A 12468-nucleotide genomic window follows, 5' to 3' on the forward strand; every position below is an offset into this window, starting at 1 on the left:
TCCAGTAGTAACCCTTGTGTGATCCTCCAGTGGTAACCCTTGTGTGATCCTCCAGTGGTAACCCTTGTGTGATCCTCCAGTGGTAACCCTTGTGTGATCCTCCAGTGGTAACCCTTGTGATCCTCCAGTGGTAACCCTTGTGTGATCCTCCAGTGGTAACCCTTGTGTGATCCTCCAGTGGTAACCCTTGTGTGATCCTCCAGTGGTAACCCTTGTGTGATCCTCCAGTGGCAACCCGTGTGTGATCCATGTGACAAGCCATGTGGTGGGTGAAAGAATACTTTAAAGAATATTTGAAAAGAATACTTAAAAAAAATCTAAAAAAAAATATTTAAAAGAATACCCAGTAGAAACCAGCGAGAGAAATGAATCCATTTATATGAAGACTTTTTTCTCTTCCGCTTGTGAGTTCCCATCAACACATAACCAGAGGTGGTAACCCTATGTATATGCATACCGTATATACATTTTATATATATATATATATATATATATATATATATATATATATATATATATATATATGTATAAGATAGGAGGAAGGTGTGGTTGGTTATGTGGCAGTATTTGTAAGAGACTTCAGCAACTCCGGGATTGGTTGCCATCATCTTCAACAGTTGGTATAATAACAATACGTAGCCTCGAAAAGAAAAAAAAATATGTAGAGCGTAAGAGGAGACGGCGGAGCTGCCCTAGAACGATACATAGTTCAAATATTGAGGGACACAATTTTCTTTCTTCTATTTTCAGGGTACATTAATGTCTGCCTCCCGCACAACCTCTTCTTGGCCGCCTCACTTTGATGGTAACCAGACATTTGTGGCCCTTTTGCGCTATTCTCCCTGAGTGGCAGAGCCCAGCGACGCCCTCGAATCCCCATTGGCTGGTTGGGAAGATGTTCTGGCTTCCCATTGATGAGTTCGCAGTGAGACATGCGCGGGGAAGACCAATGGGTGTGCGGGGAGGTGGGGCTTCGTATTCCCCGCTGTGACAGGCGGTCTGGAAGCGCTGGGCGTCAGTGTTCCTTGGCGCTGCCTATTTAGAGGTTGACTCTGTGTGTGATTTAGTGAAGTGTTGAGAAATTTCCGCTGGCCATTCTGCTGGAGTGTAGGCACTTTCCCGCCGCTATGACGGAGACCATCAAAGGTAAGGTCCGTGACCGAACTTCCTCGGACCGCTTCCTGCAGTTTGTAATCCCCTTCGTAGTGTGGAAAATTCTGGCTGATCGTTTCGTTGGTGCGTTCGTTACTCGTATCAATGTAATTTCTCGTTAGTTCCAGCTGTGCACGAACGAAATACGCGTTTGGAAGTTAGCTGTGATAAACGAGCGAAGGAACAAGGAGTTCGTTAATTATGAGGTCGGTGTTGCTGACATCTTGTAAACGATTATTCCACCACCACCAACTACCGTAACTTCAACGACAACCATCACAACTGCGACCACAACTACCATTACAACTACAACAAAAACCATAAACTATCACCATTACAACTACCACCACAGCCACTATTAGTTATCGCGACTACAACCAGAACTGCTACAGCCGCAACAATCACAATCAACTACCACAACTGTAATCGCCACAATATACCACAACTGTAACCAGTACAAATTACCACAACTGCAGTCACCATAGCTATAACCTCCACAAACTACCACACGGTCAACTTCCACAATTACAGTCATTACAACTACAACCTCTGTAGACTAATGAAACTACTCTCCACAAACTACCATAACTACAACATCACGTCTAAAAGCACGACAAACTACTACAATTAAAACTGTCATGAACTACCACTGCAACCACCATCAACTACCATCACCAGCTATCGCAACTATCATCTACCGCCACAACCACCACAAACACATCAACAGCCGCTACAAGGTACTACCACAGGCATTAATTACTACCACAACTACAACTATCATGAACTACCATAACTAAAACTCACAAGCTACTACGGCTATCACAAATTGCCACAACCACCCATACAACTACCACAAACCAACCACCACTAACCAGCCACAAAACAAACAGACCAGCCACACAACCATCACGCAACAACGAGAGCACCACCAACCAACCACACACCGCCAACTACGCTACCACCACAAACCTAGAACACAAAAATGGAGGAACACTGCAGTAGGCCTACTGGCCCATGCTAGGCACGTCAAACACCCACACAAGTACCTGTCAAACCTATTGTTTTAAAATTATCTAAAGTTCTCGCTTCAATGTCTCAGTGGTAAACTAAGCACTTTCCTATATCCTCTCTAAATCTAAATTTCTCCAACCTGAATCCCGTTCTGTGATTTTTTCTTGGTTATTTTCAGCACATTATTTTTGTCTCCTTTATTTAATCCAATTGTTCATTTACGCACTTTCATCACATATCCCCATTCCCTAATTCTACGTCTTTCCAGAGAGTGCAAATTCAGCCTCTTCAGCCTGATATGGGAAGGGAATCAACAATCACCACCAAAAAAACCACTCAACCACCAACATTCAGCCACATAATCGCCACCAATCAACCACTGAACCACCCCCACAAAGCAGCATCTCAGACACTCGCGACAAGATCTTGACTTAATAACAACACACAACAAGACTCGCTGACGGCATCTAACTGGAAATAAAAACAATTTGTCTCAGAGCCAAAGGAATGTTGTTACGAGTCCTGCCTGTGATACTAAAGTGACCCATGCTTGCAAGACTCACTAGGGTGACCCATGCCTGTGATAGGGTGACCCATGCTTGTGATACTAGGGTGACCCATGCCTGTGATACTAGGGTGACCCTTGCTTGTGATACTAGGGTAACCCGTGCCCATGATACTAGGGTGACCTATGCCTGTAATACTAGGGTGACCTATGCCTGTAACACTAGGGTGACCCATGCCTGTAATGCTTGGGTGATCCATGCCTGTAATACTAGGGTGACCCATGCCTGTGTTACTAGGGTGACCCATGCCTGTGTTACTAGGGTAACCCGTGCCTATAATACTAAGGTGACCCATGCCTGTGATACTAGGGTGACCCATGCCTGTGAGATTCGCTAGGATGGCCCATGCCTGTGATACTAGGGTGACCCACTCCTGTAAGATTCACTGAGACCGACATAACAACTCCATAAAGAAACACCAGTTGACACTACACAAGATAACTTACTGATGATGTTTCGCCACTGGTGGCTTTTTTAACCTCCTACATTGAAGCCATTAGTGACGAAACGTTTCGCTCAATAAATGCATTGAATCTACGTATAAATATCCCCCACAGTCTGTCGGTATTGTATTTATATAAAGATAAATCTTAATGACTCGTTAACCACAGGTGAGTCACAGCTCGGGACGCTACACAGGCACGTTGAAATAATGTTAACTGGGTGTAATATTAAGTAATCCGGTAGTCTTGGATTTAAGCGCAGTTTTTAACCTAGGAAAAATAATTAATTTAAAACTCGTTATAGCGGTACTAAGTGTATTACGGAAAGTGATTAGTGTAATATATATATATATATATATATATATATATATATATATATATATATATATATATATATATATATATATATATATATATATATATATAGTGTATGTGTGTGTGTGAGGTATAAAAGCTTGGTAACAGATACCAACAAATTGGTTTAGAAATACACGTAAGCGTACATTAGACATATTTATTATAAATTCATTTATTAATACCGGTAACCGCTGATGTCAAAGTCGCCGAGATCTGAGAATTACCCGTGTGGGATGCTCTGTAATTTGGTGAAACATAGAGCGAGTTACCCAGCAACAACATAAAAGCTTTAATCATTCTTAAGACCATCCCTTCTGACCCACGTGAACACCGGGATAGACAAGGTTAGGTTAGGTGAGTGCAGTTATTATCATGGACTTACCTAAGTATAACTAAGTTTAGCTAATTATAATGCGCTAAATAATAATAATAATAATAATATTATTATTATTATTATTACTGTTTTTATTATTATTATTGTCATTTTAATTTATTATTATTATTATTACTACTATTGTAATTTTAATTTATTATTTTTACTGTTGTAATTTTAATTTATTTTTCTAATTATTTTTATTATTATATTTATTATTATTCTTAGTAGTAATATTAGTGGTTGTGAAGGAGGTGTAGCGGAAGTACTGGTAATAGTAATGGTAGTAGTATCGCATGTTACAATTATTGTTATCTTTATTGAAAACTTTTATTGCGTGATAGATTACTGAGGAGGTAGTGTGAGTGTCAGGCTGCAGCATCCTGTTTTATCACGACAGGTGAAGCGTCACCTGGGTCACGGGGCGTTTAATCTGCCGTGAGATGGAGCATCCAGAATGCCTCGTTGCCGACGCTAGTGACGTAGAGAAACATTGTAGAAACATTTTTTTTGTTGTTGGGGATAGAGAAAAGCACGTTTCGCCCTTCTAATGAAGCTCTACACGGAGCGAGACTGTCGCGGTAAAAAGGTCGTTCTGTGAGGTCTGCGTGAGTGTGTTGTATCCCCTGCGTGAGGTGAATGTTAGGCGCGTGGGTCAGGCCTTGTCATTTGCGTCTCACTCTGCCACGTTATGAGTGATCCGTTGGTGTTGTAAGCGTTCATTCACCTGCATCCTCTGGGTTTTTAGCGCTGACGTGTTCATTTTTTTAAATCGCGGCTTTGTGGGTTAGTTCACCTCAGCTTCGTCGGTCAGTTCACCTCAGCATAGCAGGTTATTTCATCTCAGCGCTGCGGGTTTCCCAACACAAACGTGGTTTTGCTATCCTCGGCACCGGACTGGTTCGGTAACCGCTGTGGCGTGGCCTTCGTTAACCATTTCGTTAATCCATCGGAGTCCCCAACTAATTTCCCGTTCCATACATCGTTGAACTGTTCTTCACTCCCACTCCACAAGACTGTTTTCCATTATTGACTGTAAACCCAGTGCAAACGTTAAGATAAGATATAATATATATATATATATATATATATATATATATATATATATATATATATATATATATATATATATATATATATATATATATATACAGTAGACTTAACCTAGGATAACCTGGGATAACCCAAGATAACCTGCGATAACTCAGTGGCTTTAAAAATTCCTAAGCCCACTGTGATTTAATTTTCTTTAACTTCTGATGTTATTTCAAAGATCTCTTGATCCGAGGAATTGGAACTGCCCTTTCTCCTTCCTCAGAGAAGGGGAAGTTTTAATAATAATAATAATAATAATAAAATAATAATAATAATAATAATAATAATAATAATAATAATAATAATAATAATAATTCTATATTACATTATCAGCTGAGAAATATTTTATCGCTTATATTGTTCCATGAGAAACATATCGTTCACTGAGAAATACATCTCTTTTTTATTGTTCTGAAAGAAGTATATTAACATTGTCTACCAAGAAATATTATATAGTTCATATTATCCTACATATATTTATACCATCGCTTACACTGTCCAACAAATATATAGGTCACATAGTCCGCTGATATATATCGCTTATCATCTCTGAGAAATACTCAACTGCTCATAATGCTTGTGAGAAATAATTTCGTATCTGTACCGTCGTTTGAGAAGTATTCTCCCGGAGGGTTATTGCTATAATACCGTCTGCTGAGGAATATTATCCAATACACAAAATAACCCGCACATGGGCGAAAGCTTATGACGACGTTTCAGTCCGACTTGGACCATTGACTAGTCCATGGTTCAAGTCGGACCGAAACGTCGTCATAAGCTTCTTTCGCCAATGTGCGGGTTATTTATGTATTGTTCCAGTCCGGAATTGTGTCTTGTTCAATACTGCCCAATTTTATTTTATCTTCGCCCACTAAGGAATATCGTACAATCTTATATCGTCCAGTGAGGAATATTACGATCTTTTGTTCTTTTTGGGATATATATATATATATATATATATATATATATATATATATATATATATATATATATATATATATATATATATATATATATATATATATATATATATATATATATATATATATATATATATATATATATATATATATATTATTTATGCATATTCTTTCTGGGTAACTCTCTCGCCCTACCGTTCCGGAGTGGAATAAATTTGGATAATTTATTCTGCCTATGGAATATCTTGGTTATCCTGCCTCGGGGGATAATTTGATTATTCGACCTCATTGAATATTTTATCTGTTTTGACTTCGTTATCCTAAGTTGTGGATTACTTTTCCGATTCAGGTTTAAAGATTTCTTTTTTTTTTCAAAATCTTGAATCGAGGAATATATATATATATAATTTGGAAATAATTCGGATTTATTTCCTCCCATAAGACTGTATGATCTTCTCTGAGGAATATCTGAAGTTTCTTCTACTACGAAATATTTTGGCAGTCATGGTTTGAGGAATATTTGGATTATCAAAGTTGGAGTAATATTATAGTTATCATGGTTGGAGTAATGTTATAGTTATCATGGTTGGAGTAATGTTATAGTTATCATGGTTGGAGTAATATTATAGTTATGGTTGGAGTAATATTATAGTTATCATGGTTGGAGTAATGTTATAGTTATCATGGTTGGAGTAATGTTATAGTTATCATGGTTGGAGTAATATTATAGTTATCATGGTTGGAGTAATGTTATAGTTATCATGGTTGGAGTAATATTATAGTTATCATGGTTGGAGTAATATTATAGTTATCATGGTTGGAGTAATATTATAGTTATCATGGTTGGAGTAATGTTATAGTTATCATGGTTGGAGTAATATTATAGTTATCATGGTTGGAGTAATGTTATAGTTATCATGGTTGGAGTAATGTTATAGTTATCATGGTTGGAGTAATATTATAGTTATGGTTGGAGTAATATTATAGTTATCATGGTTGGAGTAATATTATAGTTATCATGGTTGGAGTAATGTTATAGTTATCATGGTTAGAGTAATATTATAGTTATCATGGTTGGAGTAATGTTATAGTTATCATGGTTGGAGTAATGTTATAGTTATCATGGTTGGAGTAATATTATAGTTATGGTTGGAGTAATATTATAGTTATCATGGTTGGAGTAATGTTATAGTTATCATGGTTGGAGTAATATTATAGTTATGGTTGGAGTAATATTATAGTTATCATGGTTGGAGTAATGTTATAGTTATCATGGTTGGAGTAATATTATAGTTATCATGGTTGGAGTAATGTTATAGTTATCATGGTTGGAGTAATGTTATAGTTATCATGGTTGGAGTAATATTATAGTTATCATGGTTGGAGTAATGTTATAGTTATCATGGTTGGAGTAATATTATAGTTATCATGGTTGGAGTAATATTATAGTTATCATGGTTGGAGTAATATTATAGTTATGGTTGGAGTAATATTATAGTTATCATGGTTGGAGTAATATTATAGTTATCATGGTTGGAGTAATATTATAGTTATCATGGTTGGAGTAATATTATAGTTATGGTTGGAGTAATATTATAGTTATCATGGTTGGAGTAATATTATAGTTATCATGGTTGGAGTAATATTATAGTTATGGTTGGAGTAATATTATAGTTATCATGGTTGGAGTAATATTATAGTTATGGTTGGAGTAATATTATAGTTATCATGGTTGGAGTAATGTTATAGTTATGGTTGGAGTAATATTATAGTTATCATGGTTGGAGTAATATTATAGTTATGGTTGGAGTAATATTATAGTTATCATGGTTGGAGTAATATTATAGTTATCATGGTTGGAGTAATGTTATAGTTATCATGGTTGGAGTAATATTATAGTTATCATGGTTGGAGTAATATTATAGTTATCATGGTTGGAGTAATATTATAGTTATCATGGTTGGAGTAATATTATAGTTATCATGGTTGGAGTAATGTTATAGTTATCATGGTTGGAGTAATATTATAGTTATCATGGTTGGAGTAATGTTATAGTTATCATGGTTGGAGTAATATTATAGTTATCATGGTTGGAGTAATGTTATAGTTATCATGGTTGGAGTAATGTTATAGTTATCATGGTTGGAGTAATATTATAGTTATCATGGTTGGAGTAATATTATAGTTATCATGGTTGGAGTAATGTTATAGTTATCATGGTTGGAGTAATGTTATAGTTATCATGGTTGGAGTAATATTATAGTTATCATGGTTGGAGTAATGTTATAGTTATCATGGTTGGAGTAATGTTATAGTTATCATGGTTGGAGTAATATTATAGTTATCATGGTTGGAGTAATATTATAGTTATCATGGTTGGAGTAATGTTATAGTTATCATGGTTGGAGTAATGTTATAGTTATCATGGTTGGAGTAATGTTATAGTTATCATGGTTGGAGTAATATTATAGTTATCATGGTTGGAGTAATGTTATAGTTATCATGGTTGGAGTAATATTATAGTTATCATGGTTGGAGTAATGTTATAGTTATCATGGTTGGAGTAATGTTATAGTTATCATGGTTGGAGTAATATTATAGTTATCATGGTTGGAGTAATGTTATAGTTATCATGGTTGGAGTAATATTATAGTTATCATGGTTGGAGTAATGTTATAGTTATCATGGTTGGAGTAATGTTATAGTTATCATGGTTGGAGTAATATTATAGTTATCATGGTTGGAGTAATTTTATAGTTATCATGGTTGGAGTAATATTATAGTTATCATGGTTGGAGTAATGTTATAGTTATCATGGTTGGAGTAATGTTATAGTTATCATGGTTGGAGTAATATTATAGTTATCATGGTTGGAGTAATGTTATAGTTATCATGGTTGGAGTAATGTTATAGTTATCATGGTTGGAGTAATATTATAGTTATGGTTGGAGTAATATTATAGTTATCATGGTTGGAGTAATGTTATAGTTATTATGGTTGGAGTAATGTTATAGTTATCATGGTTGGAGTAATGTTATAGTTATCATGGTTGGAGTAATGTTATAGTTATTATGGTTGGAGTAATGTTATAGTTATCATGGTTGGAGTAATGTTATAGTTATCATGGTTGGAGTAATGTTATAGTTATCATGGTTGGAGTAATGTTATAGTTATCATGGTTGGAGTAATGTTATAGTTATCATGGTTGGAGTAATATTATAGTTATGGTTGGAGTAATAGTATAGTTATCATGGCTAGAGTAATATAGTTATCATGGCTAGAGTAATATTATAGTTATCATGGTTGGAGTAATATTATAGTTATCATGGTTGGAGTAATATTATAGTTATCATGGTTGGAGTAATATTATAGTTATCATGGTTGGAGTAATATTATAGTTATCATGGTAGGGGTAATATTATAGCTATCCTGCTCAAAGGAATATTCTGACGGCCTTGTAATTAAAACGTTTTATTTGTCCTGGTAATATCAAATATTTTGGATATTCTCATCCATATTTTTGGTGTTCTGTTAGAGGGATATTTTGACTTTCGAGCTTACAGGGATATTTAAACTATTATTCCTTGAGGAATATCGTGATTGGCTTTAGGAGAAATATTTTGAATATTCTGCTTAAAGTAATATTTTTCCCTGTCTTGCATAGAGGAATTTTTCGGCTATCCTTTATAGAGGAATATTTTGGTTATCTTCCCCCCCCCCTCTATTACTATTTCTCGTGTTCTCGTTAAATGGACGTTTTATATGTCCTCTCTTTAGCAATATTTAATTTGTTCTCGATGTAGGAATATTTTCCCCCTAATCTTTCCGGAGGAATATTCAATTATCGTATAAAACTTGGCCATGATATACACTCATGTTATCTTGATGTTTTTTTGAGGGAAAACAGTGATAGATGGTTATTGATAACGGTTATAAAACAATTTGCAGCGATATTGTCTACCAGGATAACATTCCCCATCCTGTCGTCTATAGGATGGGAGTTTTGAAGGTCTATTTTTTATTTTATTTTTTTGGTGATATCTCTCTCTGAGTTAATTTTATTTTAGGAAACCTGTGTAAATATGTGAGTTGTTCGTTGATATTTTGAGTTGTGAGAGTAAATCGTGGTCCGTAGTTGGGAGTCGTGGTTCGTGGTTAACAGCCGTGGTTAACCGTTGATAGCCTGGGTCCGCCGCTGACTGCTGTGTATGCCCCCCTCCCCGTCTTGCGTCTGCTTCCCGTTTAACCAGTGTTCCGAGACTCCAAATATTTGTTATATCTCCTAATGGTCCTGGGAATCATCGCCTCCGCGGCCCGGTCTCGGACCAGGCCTACTCTATATGGAATAAAGAAATGTTGCAGCATTAAGGACTGTTCAGAATTAAGTTGGAAATAATGTGTATAGTGTATGCAGTGAGAATTTGATAAAATTTCCTCTCATTTTACATGGTTAAGAGACAAAATAAAAATCAACAATCCTACCAGAGTGCAAAACCTTTAAATGGCTTCCATTTTACAGTCATGAATAAATTAAGTGGAGAATACGTATCTTTACTTCGCTTTTGTAAGTATTTATGTCTAGTTCTCGTACTAGTCATACGAGAAGATAGACTTATCGAATTGCTTAACAATGACAAAGTTACAATAAAGAGAAAGCAATTTAGACCGAGATATTAAGGATAATGTAGCGGAAACACCATTCACACCAGACGCAAGAAACACGAAGGGAACAAAAAGCCGTTCAGAAAATGGGTGTCTTAATTATTTCTACAAATACGCGAGATGCAAGTAAAAACCATCTCTAGAATTAGTCCGCTACTCACGGGAGATTTACGAACCGATGACGAGAAAGAAATGATCAGATTCTTGTAATGCCAGTAATTCAGTGTTCAGTAATCCATTAAATGGCAGGAGAGATGAGTGTCTGTGGGAGAGATTTTTCAGCGCCTCTGCTCACCCAACAAATCATATATCTCACGTAAATAGAAATCCATCAGAATACAAAAAATAAAATACAGAAAACATGCCCACATTTGCAGCACCGAGGTCTGGTTCGTGGGAATTTTTAAAGCGTCAAATACTACTAGAACGAGCACAAAAAATTCTTCGGAGAAAGAGTTTAGATCGAGGCGAAAATCCAGAGGTTTTAAAGAATGAAGATATAGTTCCTCTACACACAGAAGGCAGCACAGACGAGGCAGTAGAGTTCCGGCTAAAATTCACAGACTAGTAGCGCTAACATCACACATTATAAAAGTCTTTGAAACGGCGGTGAGATGTCAAATTACTAGTTTTATGAAAAGCATGACCCCGCACCACCCTAGTCAACATGGATTTAGACCGGGAAGATCGTGCTTCTTACAATTGCTAGATTATGACAGAATCACGGAGGTTTTGGAAGAAAGCGACAACAGACGTAGTCTACATTTGATAAATGCGATCATTGTGTGATAACCATAAAATATAATCAATATACATAACAGGAAAAGCAGGACAATGGATATTCAGTTTTCGAACGAAGAGAAGACAAAAAGAAGTGGCAAACAAAGCTAAATCGAGTGTTAACAAAATAAAAAGTTTAGTACCCTAAGGCACTGTCCTATTTCCTTTCCTGTTTTTCATCATCATAACAAACATTGATTAAAACATTAGTCACAATTTCACAACATCCTTTGCGGAAGATACCAAATAAACATGAAAGCCGCTTCGGTAGAAGAAAAATTCCAGGCAAATATTAACAAAGTCTTCCAGTGAATAATAGAAAATAACATGACGTGTAAATCCTAACTGCTCAGTGACAGAAAGAATGAGGGACTTTAAAGGAGCACAGGATCCAAAACACAGGAGCACCATATGGAACGAAAGGAACATGTGAAAGACTTGCGCATAGAGTAATAATGTCAGATGACCTGCTATTTAGGGATACCAGTAAGGCAGTTCCACGAAGACCAGAAATATAACAGGATGGAAAGTGAGTACTTTCAAAAACTAAAGGAACAAAGGTAATGATGACACTTGAAATACTGGTAACACCTCAAAGTACTTGGGATATACTCTTTAGAACGAAGAAAACTCTATACCTCATAATATATAAGAACTTAATAATAGTGAAAGATATTTGAGGGTCTAATCCCAAATGCACACACTCATAATAATGTACTGGAAGTGAGAAGTAAGGAAGGCAGGGGCGCCGCGGGCACAATAAGAGAACACTGTCAACATCCTGCTACCACCAGACAGAAATACAGCCGAAACAATTGTAGACATCTTAATAACGTGCCATGTCAATCAGGCTGTGATGGCTATGTGGTTAAGCGGGCTTACTAATAGCAACAACCTGGTTGAACAGGCAGTGAACGGAAAATGCCTGCCCCCAGGCAGGATTTGTGAAAATAGAAACAAAAAAACTGCAGAGTTCACGAGTGTCGTATGTGAGCCATGTTTGTCCACTCATTACAAAGCTTTCAGATAACACATTATAAAAGTGTTGAATAGTAATAATAATTATAATTATTTATTTTTCAAGTTTTTTAGTCCATAATTATGCAAGA

General features: G+C 36.1%; 1 protein-coding gene across 3 annotated transcripts in view; it reads left to right on the top strand.

Moving 5' to 3' along the window:
• The first annotated feature begins 1020 nt into the window (after nucleotides 1-1020).
• The window catches only part of tup (LIM1_Isl and LIM2_Isl domain-containing protein tup), a 112475-nt gene continuing 101027 nt past the window's right edge, over nucleotides 1021-12468 (top strand). For all 3 annotated transcript variants that reach the window (XM_070092437.1, XM_070092438.1, XM_070092439.1), the window contains exon 1: nucleotides 1021-1146. In XM_070092437.1, the coding sequence (XP_069948538.1) occupies nucleotides 1128-1146 (19 nt within the window). In that variant the 5' untranslated portion in view covers nucleotides 1021-1127. The remainder of the gene's footprint in view (nucleotides 1147-12468) is intronic.

This window comes from Cherax quadricarinatus, chromosome 39, assembly GCF_038502225.1.
Source record: "Cherax quadricarinatus isolate ZL_2023a chromosome 39, ASM3850222v1, whole genome shotgun sequence".
Classification (NCBI taxonomy): domain Eukaryota; kingdom Metazoa; phylum Arthropoda; class Malacostraca; order Decapoda; family Parastacidae; genus Cherax; species Cherax quadricarinatus.